At 32.9% G+C, this 21,178-nt stretch overlaps 1 protein-coding gene across 2 annotated transcripts in view; it reads right to left on the bottom strand.

Annotated features, from left to right (window-relative positions):
* PTPRQ (protein tyrosine phosphatase receptor type Q) overlaps positions 1-21,178 on the bottom strand; it is a 198,413-nt gene that overhangs the window by 50,687 nt on the left and 126,548 nt on the right. For both annotated transcript variants that reach the window (XM_090273667.1, XM_090273668.1), the window contains exons 28-33: positions 15,731-15,917; positions 12,556-12,800; positions 9,667-9,733; positions 6,948-7,106; positions 6,274-6,496; positions 1,645-1,718 (exon numbers count right to left, since the gene is read on the bottom strand). In XM_090273667.1, coding sequence (XP_090129793.1) covers positions 1,645-1,718; positions 6,274-6,496; positions 6,948-7,106; positions 9,667-9,733; positions 12,556-12,800; positions 15,731-15,917 — 955 coding nt within the window. The remainder of the gene's footprint in view (positions 1-1,644; positions 1,719-6,273; positions 6,497-6,947; positions 7,107-9,666; positions 9,734-12,555; positions 12,801-15,730; positions 15,918-21,178) is intronic.

Raw genomic sequence — 21,178 nt, 5'->3', positions numbered from 1 at the left:
CATTCTCAAAGTTAGGTGCAAGGGAAATTGGAAGCTGTGACTTACTCAGAGAAATTCTAGGGAAATAATTTCTTCTAAGGAAGTATATTTCTAAAGTCTTTGGTTATAACCTATCCAAAAATAAGCTGTTAAGCATTTAAAATTTTTCTAACTATAAAATATAAATGCCTTTACGTACATTGCTTTATTTAATCTGTCAGAGCACAGTATTCCCTCACTTAGCACAGGTATTATGTTCTAGATCCCCCCTGCGATAGGTGAAAATCCACAAAGTAGGAACCTTACATTTATTTTAGTATATATATATATATATATATATATATATATATATATATATATATAGGCTTTATAAACCCTTCCCATACACTTACAAACTGTTCCCAGCCCCTTATTAACCTTTCCCATTCCCTTATTAACCTTTCCACACTTTCATAAACACTACTTATGTTCTTAAACATATTCTACACTCTTAAACCTATGTAACTTTAACAACATATGTATACAGTACTGTACCACAAAATCCCACGATATAGCGAAAATTCTGCGATAAATAATTAAATATAATATTTTTTTAAATCCCATGATACAGTGAGGCTGCGATAAGTGAACCATGATATAAAGAAGGACTACTGTAGATACCATATTCACCATTTTCCAAATAATAAAACTGATGTTTATAGAAATTAAATTATTTTCTTAAGTGGAGGAGCCAAAATTTGAGTCCAGGTCTAAATCCTGTATTTGTAGTATAATAGCTACAAAATCTGTGCTGGAATCCTGGCCGATGCTTGATTACTTAATATGAACTTTGATTTCCTCTTTCTATAAAGTGGAGATAATTCTTTGCTCAGAAGTGTTGTTCTATGTACTGTGGGATGTTCAGTAGTATCCTTTGTTTTTGCCCACCAGATGCTAGTAGGTCAGCCCCCATGGTTGTGACAACCAAAAATGGCTCCAGACATTTTATATAAAATGTTCCTTGTAGAGTAAAATCACTTTGGTTGAGAACCACTGATCTAAATTAAAAGATAGTTGTAAAGAGTCCATCAGTTAATACATACAAATAGCCTAAAAGTATGTCTGGCATAGAATATTTAATATCAGATGATGGTGATGACAAAGAAGAGGAGAAGAAAAAGAGAAGAAAGAGGAAGAACTATACTTGCATCTGACTAAATTGTATTTGTGTTTTTTTCAGGACTGATTGGGTGGACGTAATTTTAAAAACTCATGAAAGAGTTGACTAGAAACAAATCAAAATTAGAGGACTGATAAGCTTTTAGAATTTTATGATTATTTCAGAAAAATTTTCATAATCCTTTTTGTGTTTTATTAGGTAAAGATGTTCTACTGTAAGATTGTATATTAAACAGCCAAATAAATATATGCATAGTATAATGTTAGTACACATAAGATAGAACCAATGCCATTTCAAAATCTAGGTCCAGATTTGAATGGATGGAACATTCATCTATTAATATAATATTCCAAAATACTGCTTTTCCTTATTTAAGCTAATTAACCTTGAAATAAATTTATACTTGACATCATTCAGTCATGGATTAATACATTTACTAATGAATGTTGCACTGTAATTAGCATATTGAGATTATAAATGAAAATAAATTATAAAATTTGTCTTACCTAAAGTCTTAACAGGGTCAGAGTAATCAGAGTCAGTAAATTGTCCCATGATATTTGTGGCTCTAAATTTAAATCTATGAAATAGAAAAAAATTAAAAACCAACAATTAGCATGCCACATGATTTTTTCAATAAATAATTTAGCAAAAAGCTATTAAACATGAATATTTTTATTCAAGGTAAAATGAATTTATGAGATGCAAATTTGAAATTCTATTCCCATCAGGACAAATATATACTATCTTTATGTGAGATGAATAATTATCCTATACATGGACCTCAAGAACTTCATGAGAGAGTGACTAAGAATCTGGGCAGACTCATGAGCAGTCAGCAACTAAATTGAAGCAGAGTACCTCTTTCGCAGATTTGCTTGAGTAAACATATTTTATAAATATAAAGCATAATAATTGTTGTACCTTGACCAACTTTGAAATTACCAGTGAACCAGATTTAGAATCATCATATAGCATTTATTCATATGCACACAATTAAGAGCAATGTTTCTTAATTCTGTGAGTGCAAAGCTGTATCTTTACTTCCTATGCTTTTATGACATATGAAATAGAATATGGGTGCAGAAGAGAATCAATCTTAAAAATCACTAGGTACACCCATTTATGATAAAAACTCTCAGCAAAATGGGAATAGAGGGAGCATACCTCAACATAATAAAGGCCATATATGAGAAACCTGAAGCCAACATCATACTCAATGGGCAAAAACTGAGAGCATTCCCCCTGAGATCAGGAACAAGACAAGGATGTCCGCTCTCCCCACTCCTATTCAACATAGTCTTGGAAGTTCTAGCCACCGCAATCAGACAAGAAAGAGAAATAAAAGGCATCCAAATTGGAAAAGAGGAAGTAAAACTGTCATTATTTGCAGATGACATGATAGTGTACATAGAAAACCCTATAGACTCCACAAAAAAACTACTCGACCTAATAAGTGAATTCGGCAAAATAGCAGGATACAAAGTCAATATTAAGAAATCAAAGGCATTTTTATACACCAACAATAAAAACTCAGAGATAGAAACTGAAAGAAAAATTCAATTTACCATAGCAACAAGAAAAATAAAATACCTAGGAATAAACTTAACCAAGGAGGTAAAAGACCTGTACTCAGAAAACTACATAACATTGAAGAAAGAAATTAAAGAAGATACAAATAAATGGAAGCATATACCATGCTCATGGATGGGAAGAATCAACATCATTAAAATGTCCATACTACCCAAAGCAATTTATAGATTCAATGCAATCCCTATTAAAATACCAGCAACATATTTCACAGACCTAGAACAAATACTTCAAAAATTTATATGGAACCAAAAAAGAGCCCGAATAGCCACAGCAATTTTGAGGAAGAAGAACACAGTAGGAGGAATCACAATACCTGATATCAAACTATACTACAAGGCCACGGTAATCAAAACAGTCTGGTACTGGCATAAAAACAGACATATAGATCAATGGAACAGAATAGAGAGCCCAGAAATAAACCCAGGTTCATATGGTCAACTAATATTTGACAAAGGGGGAAAGAACATCAAATGGAGTGAAAAGAGCCTCTTCAACAAATGGTGTTGGGAGAACTGGACAGGGACATGCAAAAAAATGAAACTAGACCACCAACTTACACCATACACCAGAATAAACTCAAAATGGATCAAAGACTTAAATGTAAGCCGTGATACCATAAAAGTCCTAGAGGAAAAAATAGGCAGGAAAATTTCAGATATCCCACGTAGCAACATTTTCACTGATATATCTCCTAAGGCAAGGGAAATAAAGGAAAGAATAAACAAATGGGACTACATCAAACTAAAAAGTTTCTGCTCAGCTAAAGAAAACATCAGCAAGATGAAAAGGAAACCAACCATATGGGAAAATATATTCGCCAATGACATCTCAGACAAGGGATTGATCTCCAAAATATATAAAGAACTCATACGACTCAACACCAAGAAGACAGACAACCCAATTAAAAAATGGGCAAAGGACCTGAACAAACACTTCTCCAAAGAAGACATACAGAGGGCCCATAGACATATGAAAATATGCTCAACATCACTAGTCATCAGAGAGATGCAAATAAAAACCACAATGAGATACCACCTCACACCAGTCAGAATGGCCATAATCAACAAATCAACAAACAACTTGTGCTGGAGAGGATGCGGAGAAACGGGAACCCTGGTGCATTGCTGGTGGGAATGCAGACTGGTGCAGCCACTATGGAAAACAGTTTGGAATTTCCTCAAAAAACTAAAAATGGAACTGCCTTTTGAACCAGCAATTCCATTACTGGGATTATATCCGAAAAATCCTGAAACACCAATTCAAAAGAACCTATGCACTCCAATGTTCATAGCAGCACTATTTACAATAGCCAAGTGCTGGAAACAACCTAAATGCCCATCTGTAGATGAGTGGATCAAAAAACTGTGGTACATTTACACAATGGAGTTCTATGTAGCAGAAAGAAAGAAGGAACTTCTACCATTTGCAACAACATGGATGGAACTAGAGAGAATTATGCTTAGCGAAATAAGCCAGGCAACGAAAGAAAAATACGTTATGCTGTCACCTATTACAGGAAACTAATGAACAACACAAACAAATGAGCAAAATTGAACCAGAGGGCATAAGCCTATGACTGCATTACCTGAGTGATTGTCTGTACGCATAAGCCTCACTTAATCCTCTCTGCAGCGCTGCCTCCGGAGACTCAACAGTTTGGCTGAACTAAATGGCTGAGTTGGTGAAGAATGGGGTGGTCTGTGGGCTTCACTTTAAAACTGAATTCTCTTTTCTATCCTAATGGCTTGGACAGAAAGGGCCCAGAGGTCTGAGAGGGGGGAAACATAAACTATTTCCCTCAGCCCAAACTAAATAAAATGGGCAAAAGGGTTTTGGACAGGAGAGATGTGCCTAGCACACCTTCCTCCAAAGAAGCCCTTTTTTTTTTTTTTTTTTTTTTTTTCTCCTAATGTGGAACATTGAAAAATTAGTCCCTGCCTTTTGCCACCTAGTAGTTATGGATTGAATGATGCTTTTTAACCCTTTTTGCCAAATCTGTTGCCCCCAGAACACAACAAGGATGCCAGCCTGCTAAACCAAGCACGCCGTTGTCCGGAGACAGCCAACTGACCTGGAGTCTGCATGATCCTTCCCCATGTGGGAAGGCCACCCTCCCCTCCACACCCCCACTCTTATTAGGGATTTCTGGACCCAAGGGTAGGTAGGACGACGACCATGTCCAGCTTGAAGCAGCTAGAGGAGCTTGAGACCTTCGCCCATTGTCCTTTACAAGATTACAAAGGGTCTTAATATCTGAGAGGGAGGGATAGTTATTTTTTACGAACCATGGGTATGGACTTGGGGGGGGATGCTGGGGGAGGGAGATACTGGGTGGAGGGGAGTAAAGGGGAAAAAATTGGAACTACTGTAACAGCATAATCAATAAAATATATTTAAAAAAAAAATCACTAGGTGATTCTAACATCTGCAAAGACAATTGAAACACCTTATTTAAAAACTATAGACATTCAGGCATTACAAATATAAAACCAATTTATATTAATATACTGCAATGCATAATTTAATCTCTACTGTTCTCAAATCCTTATGATTCTGTTGATTATATGAATAGTTTGGTTTGGAAAAATATATTAAATAAAAATACTTGATAAATATTAAACTTTGTGATATACCATTTTCATAACTGTCATATGTATAATAATTACATTTGAGGCAATGACATTGTAACCAAAGTAACTATACTTAATGATAGATGATAGAGCATTTTTTAAAATTGCCTAAGTTCTCTAACTTTTCTAATGTTAATTTGGCTGAGGACATTCACAAATAATTTAATAATACTTTAATTAGCTGGCAAGATGAGACTAGCTGAATTGTTCAAATCTAGTAGTAGAAATAATATTTTAAAAATCAAATAATTTAAGATTTTTAAAAACAATTGTCTTATGATATAAACAAAATAGTCAATTTAATAAGAAAAAATCAATTTAGTAAAGAAAGTAACAAAGCCAAATAGCAGCAGTGATTTTTAATATGACATTTAATTAGGATCTACAAAATGTGAAATATTCAAGTGAGTTGTAAAGATTTCAATCACTCATTCAAATATTTGATGGTATACAGAGCATAGAATTATTGCTATCAATAATGTAAACTGAAGCCATCACTAACCAAAAGACTACGCCAGTGTTTCTAAAAGCCTGTACATTAGCACGCATGGCAAAATAATGAGTAAAAAACACAAAATATTTCACATTAGCCACATTGTCCTCTACAGAAACAATTAAATTCTCCTACCTATATTCTCTAAGTGCACCTTTTTCATATTGACCTTATTACTATCAAATGAAATCATAATTACGTTTGAGGTTGCCCGCTTTTCCACTAGAACTATATGTCTATGGAATGTGAGGACACTCCTTCATTGGTTTTGACATTCCTAGGAATGAAAAAATCAGGCCACAATACAGGAGGGATGCCCAGTGCTTACTGGAGAGGTAAAAGGACAGGTGGGTGGATAGATGAAAGATGTCAACTAGCTTGCTGTAATACGATGCATGGAAGGTATAAACTATACTTACAAGTATTGCTTTCTTGGCTTCAGAGGTCCATTGCAAATTTTGTCTTCATTGCCAGGAATCATGCATGCATGATCAGCACCGATGATGTAGATTTCTTCATTGCTACTGAACTTTGCCTTTCCTTCTGTACATGGAGGGTTAGGAAAGCCTTCATTTGTAAAATAGGGCCTTGGTTTATTAAAATATGCATCATACCACTTTGTTACATTTCCATCATGCTGAGCTATTTTCAGAAAAAAGAATGATCGTTAAAAGTAGTATATACCTGTATTTTCACAGTTATAAAGGCTATTTTTATAATTGCATGAGCCACCAGGGATGATTCAGCTGATTTACCTAGAAAGGCACTATAGAAAACCAGCCCTTAATCAAGGGTAACACTTTTGTTCATACCTCCAAAGAAACTACCAAGACTCTATCTTGCCAAAATCAAAACAATCTTACTATCATAAGGAATAAATAAATCACGTTTTAACCTTCTCTTAATTTTATAAAAAATTTAGGCATAAATAAATTATTAGTATTGTTAATGATAATATTGAAAATCTACTAAGCTTCAGAGTTGTGTGATAATCAGGAGTCAACTAATATTACTAATTTTGAACTGAAATTTCTATACCATTCAGCAATTTGTACTTTAAAACTTAACAACAGAAGTTAATATTTGATGATACCTCCAGCTTCTGTTACAAGCACTTGGACATTTTTGATTGGCCCATGATCATCACTGTAGTAACATATTGGCATTCTGATTGTAATTGTTGTTGAAGTTACAAGCAATTTTCCTGTGGCATCATAAATAGGGGTTGGTTTGGTTTTTGGTCGTGCCGGAGCTATAAACAGAAGAAGTATCATAACTGATTTTTTGTTTCTGAAGAGAAGAAAAATTGTTTAATTTTTGTTTCATGTGGGTAATTCACAAATAAAGTGATGAAAAACATAAAGAACAAAGGAAATAGAGTTTCATTCTGATACAGCAAATACTTAGCAATTATTATCTCCTGATGATAAACTTACATATTTGAGACTTAGCCTAAAATAATGGGACTGAAGTGTGATTTTTTGACATTTGATTTATTTTCACATATTAAATAAACTCAAATTATATATGCTCTCATTATATATAATTTTAATCAATGAATTATATCACATTGTTATTTTAGTGTTTTTTCTTCTTTAATTCTTCTGGGTAGTTTACCCATTTCTATTCTAGTCATAGCAGCACCTCCCCTTCCACTCCCCCCACCCTGAGTTTATCCATGCCAATCTATTCTATGGAATAGATTCTCAAGAGTAGAATTTCAGGAACAAAAGATATATGTATTTTTAAATGTAATAGATATTGCCAGAACAATTTTTAAAAGTGCCCTGATAATTCACATTTTACCATCAATGTGTAGAAATATCTCAAAAATCAATATTTATAGAAGCTCTGTTTGTTTAATTTCATTTTATAGCTGTATATACCAGCTGTTAGAGCAATAGTAAGTTGCTTAATCAAACTTCAATTTCCATATTTATTAAATCTTTTTAAAAGGCCTCTCAATAATGCTATAAAATTAGCAATATTATTTCCATTTTACACATGAGGAAATAGCCTTATGTCACAGAGTTGTAAAAGGGAACCAAATCTTTTTCACTCAATCCTTTAACTCATTTCTCTGAGATGTAAAAACTATGATTATAGATGTGTAGGAAGTTTATTGGGGAAAATATCTGCGAGAGTAAAGAGACAGTGAGCAGGAGTAGGTGGCAAGAGCCTTTAGACCACAGATCACAGGTCTGACACCAGTGAAAGGGGAGGAGGAAGAAAGAATTCCGAGAAGAGCCTCAGTTTTAGGGAGTTCTGAGAAGCTCTCAACAAAGCCACTGGGGAGTCTCCAAGAAAAGGTTTCCAGTTAGAAGAATCTAGCATTGGACATTACTGTCCAGCTTGATATTATCTGTCAAATGTAAAGTTAATGAGACTACTATTAACTTAATGTCACCCTGTTACTAATAAAATCATTCATGTTACCAAAGAAAATTAATTTCTCTAGGACCCCACCCCTGCAACCAGTACTCATTAGTCTAGGGCATGGAAAGTGACAATTAATCATCTTTACTTGGGATGACCAAAGCATCTGAAATGGGAATGTTTTACTAAAGAATTAATAGGATGCATCCATTGTTAACTGCATACCTACATGTCACCAATGAATAATAGAAATTAACATAGTATGGTGCAAACCCTTCTTTACTAATTTACTTTTTATAATTACTGATATTTTGAAGACTTTATTATTTGTATATTCTAAGCAATAATTTATCAATTAAAAGCAAATCACTGATGCTTCCGTATAGTATTGCAATTATGGAAACTACCCATTGGTGAAAAGATAAAATGTATCAACTTCACCTTACAGTGAATATTTCTTGCTCTTAAGAGTACTAGTATCCAGGCACTGTTTGCCTAAAGGTTTGTCAAAGATCATCTCTTTTAATCCCCACAACAACCTATGAAGTAGGAACTAGTATTATCTCCACTATACAGGCTATAGAGGTTAAGAAATTTGTCCAAAGTCAAATGAATATCAAGTTGCCAACCCATGATTCAATCTCAGCGGCTGGACCTTGTAATCACTGTGCTCTACTGTCCTTACCAAAGACTGAGAAGAGTTACTTTTTGCTTTAAAGAGAGAAGCATCAGGTGGTGGAATTCTACTAAAGATCCATACATGTAAGGTTTTATTTGGTTTTGTTTTTAGCTCTCTGCAGGTTTTATATAGATCTTTAGAGAGATGGTACAACTATACACATGTTTTCAGTCTCAGGAAAAGAGGGTACCTTGAAAGACTGAAAGACCTTAAATTTTGGGGGTGTGAGGAACTCCAAATTTTAGTTGTATTTTCCATAAAACTACCTGTCAGAATAATGAATTGATAGATGAGAATTTTTATAGTCAGAATCATAACGCTGAATATATGGTAGCTCAGAACACTATTTGACTAACTGAAAAGAACCTGACCTTCAATATAAATAAAGGTCATTCAAGGAATCTAACTAAAATTAGCCAACTTCTAGTCATGGTAATTTAAATAATGAGTTTTTTCTTCAATACAATTAAAAAATAAAATAATGGATTATAAAAGTTGTCTAAGAAAAGTTTAAAGTTAGAAGTAAAGATAGAAGAAAATAGCAGGTAGACATTCTCTTTATTTAACAAGGTAATTTGCACCATTATTTAGGCATTTTAATTACAGTTTTATTAAGTATAAATTAATACTTAAATATGCTCATTCTATGCATCATTTAAGTTGACTACATCCTTAACTCTAATACGAAATTCAAGTTATAATTACTATTTGATTAAGGCAACAGCATTTGTGCTTGAAATGCAGCTCATGCGTGTACCTTTAATATCCATGGTTATTCTCATCTGAACATTTGGCCCTGCACCAGCACTGTTGATTGCATAAATCTAAAACAAAGAAACATATTGTTAGTATTTTCAAATTATTATACATATTACTGATCATGGTTTATGTAATTTTAAAATTATTTTACATTTAAAATCAATTGCATATAGTTTATTAAGTATATTTTTATCACACTCATTTAAATGCATATTACAGATGGAGAAAGAACATTAACAATAAAATAATTCTTACAACCGAGAACAAAGGCTGTGTTACCTAAATAGCTCTATCACAGAGGCTAGGAAAGGACTTTGGCTTCAATTGGATGCCATAGGAGGAAAAGAAAAGATTGTGTATATATTCTCTTCCTCTATTCTAACATCTGTTCCTCCTCTCTGTAGCGAGGTAACTGGCTTTCTGTAAATCCATATTCAAGATCCTCTTTTTTTCTTCTCTGAGATGAAATCCTATTCCTTCAGCCTCCCAGTTTTCCTGTATTAAATCATCCTTCTGAAAGTTGCCCTTTATGCCCTTCTTCACCCCTGCCCCAAAGTATCTGACGCTATAACCTACATAATGCAGCATATACACATAAAGCATTTCTGTTTGTATATACAGAGGGTGATTTACACAGATGGGAATCCTTTCAATTAACTTTGTGCTTAGGAAACTGTAGACACAGAATCTTCTTTTATTCACATTATATTGCTATATAAACAAAGACGATGTTCTTGGCCAGTTTTATTGTACTTGATAAACAAAATTCAGAGTATAATACGTTGATTGAAATTAACTAATCTGTTTATATATTAGTGACCCACAGTACACAGTATAAATACTTTGACTAAATTAAAATTATGATGATATATATGATGTGGTAGTTATGGTAAATAAACCAAACCCCCCAAATGTCATTAAAAATATCTAAAGTAAATATTTATTGGAGTTTGTAAATTTAAGAATGTATCCACAACAAAAAATGATATTATGGTGTTCTTCATTACTTTTATTTCTTTACGGTACAATGTAACGTTTAAGTTTCATAATAAATGATGAGTTGGGCAGTGCATTATGGAAGGAAGTCATACTTGGAAACCCTGTTAAATGAAGATATGAAGATTTTGATTCAGTAGATAGGGACAGCAGGTGCTAAACTTATACATTCCTAATAAACTCTCAGGAGTTCAGGATGTTGTAAATTACACTTTGTGGACAATCAGAGAACCTGTTTCTTGTTCTTTAAATCAGGATTTAGTTGAGCTTTGTTTCTTTTTTTTCTCTTGTATTCACAATAGGCAAAACTGATAGAGCACTCACTGCTTACAGTAACTATAAATCCTTAATACTCACAACATTCCTATAAATAAATTGTTATTGTTATTACTATATTTTTCAGATAAGGAAACTAAGATATAGATTTGAGGAAACTGACCAGACACAGGAAATAGCAAAGTCGGGATTTGAACCAAGGTTGTTCAATTCTCTTCACCACTCTCCCTCTAAGAGATCTTTCACAATGGTAGTCTATTTAATGGCATGCACAGCAAGAATCCTAGCAAGACATGTTATACAATAAGATATAAAAAAGGCAAGGGAAACTAAAGAACAACACAAACAAACGAACTAAATAGGACAAAGAGTAGAATAGTAGTCAATGGGGGGAGGGGGGAGGGAGAGAAGGGGGTTAAGTAAGGGAAGGGTCTAGTCAAGGAACATGTATAAATGACTCATGGACAACAGGGAGGGATATGATTACAGGAGAAAGGGTGGGCTGGGTGGGGGGCAGCAATGGGGGGAAAATGGGACAACTGTAATTGAAAAACCAAAAATAAAATTAAAAAAAGCAAGGGAAGAAATATATATGTGTGTATACATACACACACACACACACACACACACACAAATCATTGATGATAGTATTCTGATAATTATAAAGAGTCGGTAGGAGAATTAGGTAATAAGCTAAGATTTAGGATGAATCTACTTTGCTTAAAAGATAATTTTCTGAATCAGATAATTATATTTGAAAACTGCTTTGGAGGGTTATCAGCTGGGAGGGGGAAGGGAGAGAAATGGAGAAATGGTGAAGGGATTAAGAAGCATAATTGGTTGGTACAAAATAGACAGGAGGAAGTTAAGAATAATATAGGAAAGGGTGAAGCCAAAGAACTTGTATGCACGACCCATGGACATGAACTAAGAGGGGTGGGATTGCTGGAGGGAAGGGGAGTACTGGGCAGAGGGAGCAAAGGGAAAAGAAATTGTGACTACTGTAACAACATAATCAATAAAATATACTTTAAAAAAAGAAAATTGCAAGACATGTTACAAAAATCATCAAAGGATGAAACAAACTGTGCATCTTAGTGTCTGCACTTATGCATGTGAATTCATGTACACGCTTACTTTTCAAAATGGATAATTTAGAATGAAGATAGAAAATGTTATTAGCTTATAGTAATAGTTATATTAAACTACATATGAATTTCGATCATGTAAATAGTTATATCTGCTCTTTGCCTTTGAAATTTGCTTTTCTATTTTCCATTTATAATCACACTAACAGTTTTCCGGTTGGTAGCACTATCTCTTTATATACCAATGCTCTTTCACTGGTAACATGTATTTCCTTCTCCTTTATTTCTGCATCTCTGCTGCATTTCTGTATTTAATTATCTACACACTTTTCATACAATTTGCTGTATTATAATAGGAAATCAACAATTTCATTTATCTAACTGTATTTTTTGCTGGCATGTTTTACACAACCCCACAAAAAGATTTTAAAAATATAGTGTATACATAAACTGAAGTATTTTTAAATGCTGAATTTGAAAACTGACTTTGTAAAATAGGCAAATAATTAAAAGCTATGAATGCTTACACTGATGTTGTATGTATGTCCGCCTTTTAGTCCTTCTAGCATTGCAATGACGGATGTGTCCGTTTTCTGGATAATACTGAGGTTGTGAATCTGGACAGCAGTAGGATCATCTTCTCGGTAAACCAAAGCTTGATATACTTTGATATTTCCATTGGGTTGAGAAGGAGGAAGGAATGTTAACTGAAATTTTGTAACTTCATCTGGTATCTTCTGAAATGTCATGTTGTTAGGTGGATCCTTAGGGACTAAAATGAAATATTTAGAAATTGAATTTTACAAAAAGTGTTTGCTCTGCTCTCCATATAAAACTTACTCATTTTGAGTTTCTGTTTATAAAAAATATTACCCAGATTATTTAAACCATTTGAATTATGGAAACAAGCAAAATGGCTGATGCATTGTAAAATCACTGACATCTTAAGTTGCAGGAATCATAATGCTGATCCACAATGTTTGCTTATTCATTTATTTTTTATTTTTTTAGCTTTTATATGCATTTATTTTTATACAGAACACACTTCCATGACTATTGGAATTTAATTAAAAAGGATGTATACTCACAGGAAGTTACAAAATCATACACTCCCCCCAATTTTCCCCAGTGGTGACATCTTATATAGCTGTAGTTTAATATCAAACCTGGAAACTGGCATTGGTACAATGTTGTTAACTACAGACATATTCAAATTTAAGCATTTTTTTCATGCTTTTGTATGTAGTTCTATGCAATTTAATCCCATGTATAGATTCCTATAAGCTTCAGCAGAAACAAGATACAGAGCTAGCCCATCACCATACAGGAATTTTCTCCTGCTATCTTCTTCTGTTTGCCTCCATGTCTCCCACAGCACTAACCATTCTCCATCTCCACAGTTTTGTCATTTTGATAAACACAATGTATAATGACTGTGAGGTTCACCAGAGCTGTTGCATATATCAATAGTTCATTCTTTTTTATTGCTGAATAGGGTGCACTTATATGGGTGTACCAGAATTTATTTAATAATAGAAAAACATTTGGGTTGTTTTCAGTGTTTTTGTTATTACCAATAAATCTGCTATTGACATACATATATTTGTATGAATACAAGTTTTCAATTCTCTATGATAAATGTCCAAGAGTGTAACTGGTAAGTATATGCTTGGTTTTATAAAAGATTACCAAACTATTTTCCAATATGACTATACCCTTTTATATTCCTACTACAAATGTAAGAGAAATCCAGTTTTTCTGCATCTTTGCTAGTAGCTGGTATTCTCACTATTTTAAAAATTATCATTTTATCTGTACTAGTAGATGTAGAGTGATATCTCGTTGTGTTTTTCATTTGCATTTTCCTAATAAGTAATGATATTGAAAGGCTATATTATCATGAGATTATTTGTCAATAATATTACTTGTTTGGTGAAATATTTTTTTCTAATCTCCTAATTGGATTTTTTAGGTGCTGAGTTTTAAGAGTTCTTTATATAGGTTAGATATTCCAGTTTATTTTTGATAAATAGACAAGAATCAATAAATAATTTTGAAAGAAGGTGATATCCATGAGGATAAAATTATTTTATGAATATAATTCTTAATAAAATATATTTTATGAACTAGTTCTTGCTATACTACATAATTATTGTTCTTTATATAAATGACTGATATAATGAATATTTTGATCAAATGGAAATGGATATATTCTTTCATTCTACATAATGAATTTCCATAAAAGAAGGCTGTTAATATCTGGTTGCTAGAAGTTCAGGTACAAATTTTATTTATTTTTATTTTACAAACATCTTTAGAAATAGTCCTTTGTGGTAAGCAAAATATAAGTAAATAACAGTGAGGAAAAAAAGAGAAAATCAGATAACATATTATTGTGCCAAATATCACATTTTAAGTGCAAAAATCCCTAGCTAAAATAAAAGTTAAATTGGTTCAACACACGTTTTCACAACATTAGCTGTGAAACCTTTTTAGGATATATAAGAAATACCTTTTTTTTTTTTTACAAGAGATGTTTCTCAAAAATAAGATCAGGTTTAAACTTGGATAAGTGGAAGAATCCTTTAAACATTGGAAAAACTTCCTATCCTGCAAATATATTTGGTTTTAGATCTAAAATTTGACTTTTAGATGTTCAATAAAAATTTATTTAACTACATTACCCTTGGAAGAGGTAGCATATTAAGATTTGAAATCAATGCTTTATGGCATGAATGTGACTAAATTCCACAGCGTCTTTCTTCAGAGGTAGGTAGGATGAGGGATAAGTGCAAGGAGTAGGAAAAGAAAATGGATACCTGGGATACACGTGCAGCAAAAGGGAAAGAAGTAGAATTTTAGGGTTTGGAGAATAAGAAGTACCTTTCAATTTAGAACCATAACAGTAGACAATACAGTAGATAACATAATGAAAAGACTAACTGAGAAGTACTTTTACCTCCTATACTTACCTGATGGATAGCAACAAATAAACTATAGCAACACATCCCTTCATGTGCTCTTTCCAAAGACATATCTGGTGGCAAAGAACATCAGGAGTCTGAAGGAGGATGGGGCAAGCAAATTCTGGGAAGTTGACTTTCCACATTTAATTCTTATTGGTTACACTCTTATTATTCATTCAGACCCTGTTCATAGGAACTTGAGGAAATCTGTATGGATTCTGACATTTATCAAATAGATTATATAATAAAACATGTCACTTAACTAAGTGAAGAAAACAGAGATCGTAAACATGACCTGGATTCTAATATTGAAATCCAGATTATTTAATAATAGAGTATTATCACTTTAATGTGCATTTAAATAATGAGACAGAAATAATTAAAATAGAATTTTAGGTGAAGCATTATTGGCTATAGACAATTGAAAAAATCATTCCTTTAGCAAGGTAACAATTTCTGAAATATTTAATGTTTAAGTAAATGTTAAAAAGTGCAGTTGAGTTTATTATGAACTAATTTGTTTCTGTCTTTACAGGGATTGATCATTCTACATAATTTCACTTTGTCTCAGAAATAGAAAGCTTTGCTTTGTCAATCAGAGTGAGTCTTTGCATTTTATATTTATATGTCTAAAAAAAAATTGTAACATATATCCCTTTTAGGGTGGGGTCTGAGAAACTTTAAGAAAGATACCTCACAAGGTCAGTTTTTATCAATGATGAGAAATATGCCTTACCTGATTCTAAAGTGGTAACAATCACTTCAGCACTCGACTTGCCTTCTGTATACGCAGCACTAATGTTCCCAGTGAATGCAGTGATCACCACAGAATACCTTGTGAATATTTTTAAATCTTTAATTTCTATGGTTTTATTTTCTTCATTTGACTTGATTAAGGAAATATTAAATTCGTCACTATCTACCTATAGAAAAAAATAGCTAACAATTAAAAGAGGCAGCACTTGAGATACAAATCACTAAAATATAATAATACAAAGTTACATGTGGTATATTTATCTAGTTAAGATTTAAATTGAGTTGACCCCTGAGCACATGGGTTGGAACTGCGTGGGTCAACATATGTGCAGATTTTTTCAATAAATGCCTGTACTGTTTTCAATCTGCAGTTAGGAGTCTACAGCTGCAGTGGGATGACTGTATGCATCAATCTGTGCCATTTATGTAGGAAACCAGAATATCCAAGCATGTTGGTATATACAGGTAGTCCTGGATCCAATCCCTGTGGATACTGAGGAGTAACAAGTTTTGATGGAGCAAAAAGTTGTATGCACATTTTCAACTGTGTGGGGTTGCTGCCCTTAACCCCTATATTGTAAAAGGGTCAATTGTATTTTTTTAAAAGAGATAGTCCTGGGAAATCTAAAGTGTTACTTTAACAGTTTACTAACAATTATTTCAACAATTAAAAGTAAAAGAAAATTATTAACCCATCAAAAATCATCAGAATCAAGCAAAAATCATCTCTGCAGTCAATGAAACACTACTTTCTATCTAATGTTTTATAGGGGAAAGAATATAGGTTTTGATACCCAACCACCAAGGATTCAAATCCCAACTTAGTCACTTAATAGCTCCTACATAGCTTTTGTCAAGTCACTTATGCTATCTGTGTCTTACTTTATGTGTGTGAAAAATTGGGGTGATAATATGTATTTTTAGTGTTTTGTTGACATTAAAAAAATAGATCTGCATTATTTTTTTAATACCATTATTCCAAAAACATGAAGCACATTTTGTAATATAACTCAGAAATACAACTTCTTTTTGAAATACACTTGAAATTTTATATACTTCTAAATTTTATTCCAATTCATTTTAAAATGTTGGTCTTGATTACAGTTTGAAAAATTCTGATCTAGCCCTATTCATGAAAGAACTCAATTGTGGGTGTCATAACTATTAAATGTGCACAAATTAATATTGTTAGGTATACTAAATATACTTGTATAATTTATTTAAATATGGTCTGTCTTTGATGGAGAGCCTGATATATTCACTGGAGGGATTAAACACAGGTAACGTTTCTAGCACTAAAAAGGGCTTTTCCTGAGATGAACATCAGAAAATTTGAAATCCTATTATGCATGCTCCTCACAGGTACATGATTTTGAAACACTCTAAAACAGATTATGCACACTGTTTTCAGTATTAAGTTCATTTTTAACATGACCCTCCCCAGTAATTTTGAAAGATGGCATTTTGTTCAGTATATATAGGCCTTCAAATTGTCTTTTCTAAGAACATTTAAAATTTAATCTAATGTTGTTATGAGGGACACCACAAAAGGCTGATAAATAATATCAGCATAGAAAGAAGTCAAACAGATTGTTCCTACCTTATGACAGAGCAGAGGAAGATGTTCCACTGCTCTAAAATGGCAGGAAAAAATTATTCTATAAATCCAATTGATGAGATGCATATTCCCACTGGTAGAAAGTGTGTATTTAATTAGTTGTCAATATTTAAATATCACGTGAGCATATGACTTTTAAAATTTTCCTTACAACTAACTAGGCTTATATTCATATTGGGTAACAATTATCTAGAGATGAGTGAGAGTTGACTCCCATAATGGGACATGGTCTCCAATTCATCACTGCCTCACCCAGTTGGCTTCATTTTTGACTTCTCAATTATGTTACATGCTTGACTACATACTATAGCTACTTGAACTCTGATTTTATAGAGTTGAGGTGAACTCTTCAAGATTCTATATAAGTAAGTAGCTGACATAGGGTTTGCAGTCAGGTGTTTCAACAGTCCAGCACTCTCTACACTACCATAAGATCTTATATGGTGAAATTAAACTACTCCAATGCCTTCTATGGAAACAATGGATAACAAATTCTGAGAAGAAAATTATGGTACAGCATGCATGTGATCTATTATATCTTTAAAAATTTTTATTAAGCTCCAAAAAGAATGCTGAGCCTTCAAATACAGCATGTGTAAAATATCTTAATTAAACCTACTCTGTCTTTGTTATTGTTAGTCATTGTTTATCCACTTACCCAGGACTGATACCTCAGACCTTTTAGACTCACCATTTCCCTTCAATCAGTTTCAAGGCAGTTGCTCATATTATATTTGATCACCTATTATTATGAAACATTTTTATTTATTTTTGAAGTGTGGTAGTTTTATATGCAATGTTAGTAATTAGACTGGTTATATTTGTTTGCTTTTTCTGTTCAACCTCCACCCTTCCTTACTTGGTAAACCCTTATTCATTTCTCCAGTCCCAGAATAAATTTAACCTGTTCTGTGAAGTATTGTCTATATCCTATGTCTCCATAACAGACTAACCAAGGGAATAAAAGACCTGTACTCAGAAAGTTATAAGACACTGCAGTAAAAAATTGAAAAAGATACATATAAGTGGAAGCACATGCTTTGTTCATAGATAGGAAGAATTAACATCATTAAAATGTCCATACTACCCAAAGCAATCTATAGATTCAATGCAAGTCCTATCAAGAGGCCAATGACATATATCACAGAACTAGAACAAATATTTCAAAAAATTTATACAGAACCAAAGAAGGCCCCACATAGCAACAAAAATACTGAGAAAGAAGAACAAAGTTGGAGGAGTCACGCTACCTAATATCAAAAGGTACTATAAAGCCATAGTAATCAGAAAGTCAAGGTACTGGCATAAAAACAGACACATAGATCAATGGAACAGAACAGAGAGCTCAGAAATAAACCCACACCTCTATAGTCAATTAATATTCAATGGAGGAATCAAGCACTTACAATGGGCTAAAGATTGTTTATTCAATAAATGGTGTTGGGAAAACTGGACAGATAACATGCAGAAAAATGAACTAGACCACCTTTTTATGCCACATATAAAAATAAATTCAAAATGAATCAAAGAGCTAAATGTTGACCTGAAACCATAGGAATTGTGGAAGAATACATAGGCAGCAAAATCTTGAACAGTGCTTATAGCATATTTTATTGGATATATCTCCCCAGGCAGAGGAAGCAAAAATAAATAAATAAACATATGGGACTACATCAAACTAAAAAGTTGTTGCACAGCAAAGGAAATTGTCAACAAAATAAAGACAACCCACAGAATGGGAGAACATATTCACTGATACATCTGATAAGGGCTTAATATCCAAAATTTCAAAGTACTTACAAAACCCAATACCAAAAAAAAGAAAGAAAGGCAAAGGACCTGAAGAGACACTTCTCTAAAAAGAACATACAGATGGCCAATAGACATAAAAAGATGCTCAACATCACTAATCATCAGAGAAATGCAAATTAAAACCATAATGAGATACCATCTCACACTTGAGAGAATGGCTTATCATTAATAAAACCAACAAACAGCAAGTGCTGGTGAGGATGTGGAGAAAGGGGAACCCTTTTGCACTGTTCATGGAGGAAATGTAGATTAGTGCAACCACTGTGGAAAGCAGTATCAATGGAAATATCTCAAAAATTAAAAATGGATCTGCCTTTTGTCCCAGCAATCCCACTTCTGGAAATATATCCAAAAGAAACCAAAACACTGATTTGAAAGAAAATAGCACACTTATGTTCATTGCAGCATTATTTATAGTCACCAAGATATGGAAGCAGCCCAGGTGTCCATCACTAGATGAGTGGATAAAATGATTATGGGGCTTTTATACAATGGAATACTACTTGACTATAAAAAAGAATAAAATTTTACTGTTTGCAACAGTATGGCCAGAACTGGAGAACATTATGCTAAGTGAAATAAGCCAGTCAGAGAAAGACAAATACCATATGATTTCACTTATATGTGGAACCTAATGAAAAAAATTGAACTAACAAGGAAAATATAGACAGACTCACAGATGGAAAGCAGGAATGATAGCTAAGGGTGGGGAAAGTTAGTGGGTGGAGGGATTAAGCAAAAAGGAAGAAGGGCATGGACAACAGTGTGGTGATTGCAGAGGGGAGGGGGATAAAAATGGACTAAATGGCAACAGAAAAACACAATAAAAATAGTTTTTAAAAACTCTATATCTCACTTTATAATTAGCTGTTTATATTCTAGCGTCTCCCACTGGACTGTGATCTACTGTAGAACAAAACTTGGTTTCCATTCTTGTTTTGTTAAATAGAGGTCGCTCAATAAATATTTGTTATTTTGAAAAAAATAAAGATTACAATAAACAAATGACTATAAAATGCATTAATTTCCAGTAGAGTAATCCAGGATGATATCTATATCTATATATTTTGTATTTAAAATGGCCAATTTTTGCTTAATTTGAACCTTACAGGGAAAGACTTGTTTGTCCTGTGGCTAGTATTTGGCAAAATCCAGAATACACCATGAGTCCTATATTCAATGGTATGTTTCTTCCTGGGTCTGGAACCAGTGATTCTTGAATGTAAATAGTTATATATTCAGTAAATGAGTTACAGATAAGCTCTATAAAGATAGTGACCTCATCCGACTTGTTTACCTCTACGTATCCAGAAACTAAAACAGTCCTGGCATGTTGGATTTATTTAAAAATTTGTGTTGAATTAAAGAAGGAAGACAGAAATTAAATGACTGCTTAGTTCCAAGAATCCAGGGAAACTGTGAAATGCTAGAATCTGTTTGAATTCTTGCTATATGTGATCCAAAGTTATTTTAGTGAGTGTAGATTTCAATTTGACAAATTTTACTTGCTGTTTAATGGTTTCTCACTTTTCCTATCACACAATTGCTTGCTGGTCTTAGCCAGGTCTCTGCTATGTGAGAAATAATTTATCATGTCTTTGCCTCAGTTTCCCTTTATGCAAAATGAACGTAGTAATATTTACATTAAAATATTGTTAGATAAATAAGATAATGCAAATGAAGAAATAAGATCATAATAAACTCTGATGTTATTTATTTGGGATATATTTCTCCTAATGCGCTTTCCCCTTCTCATTGGTATTATGAGATTATGAGTCCCTTTTCAATGTATTTTAAACAATGTAATATTATCAATTTAATCACTTGTTTATATACAGCATCTACTCCCTGAGGATCAATATAATAATCATGTTAATAATACTTTGCATATTAAGTACTGATGTGTCAGACAATATTTTAAGTTCTTTATGCATATTAACTGATATAGTCTTCTCAAAATCTCTATACCCTAGATACTATTATCTATTATTAATCTTT

Source organism: Furipterus horrens, unplaced genomic scaffold (assembly GCF_987537825.1).
Source record: "Furipterus horrens unplaced genomic scaffold, mFurHor1.1.pri manual_scaffold_4, whole genome shotgun sequence".
Classification (NCBI taxonomy): domain Eukaryota; kingdom Metazoa; phylum Chordata; class Mammalia; order Chiroptera; family Furipteridae; genus Furipterus; species Furipterus horrens.
The sequence above is the reverse complement of the archived record's forward strand: the minus strand, read 5'-3'. Positions and strand labels throughout refer to the sequence as shown.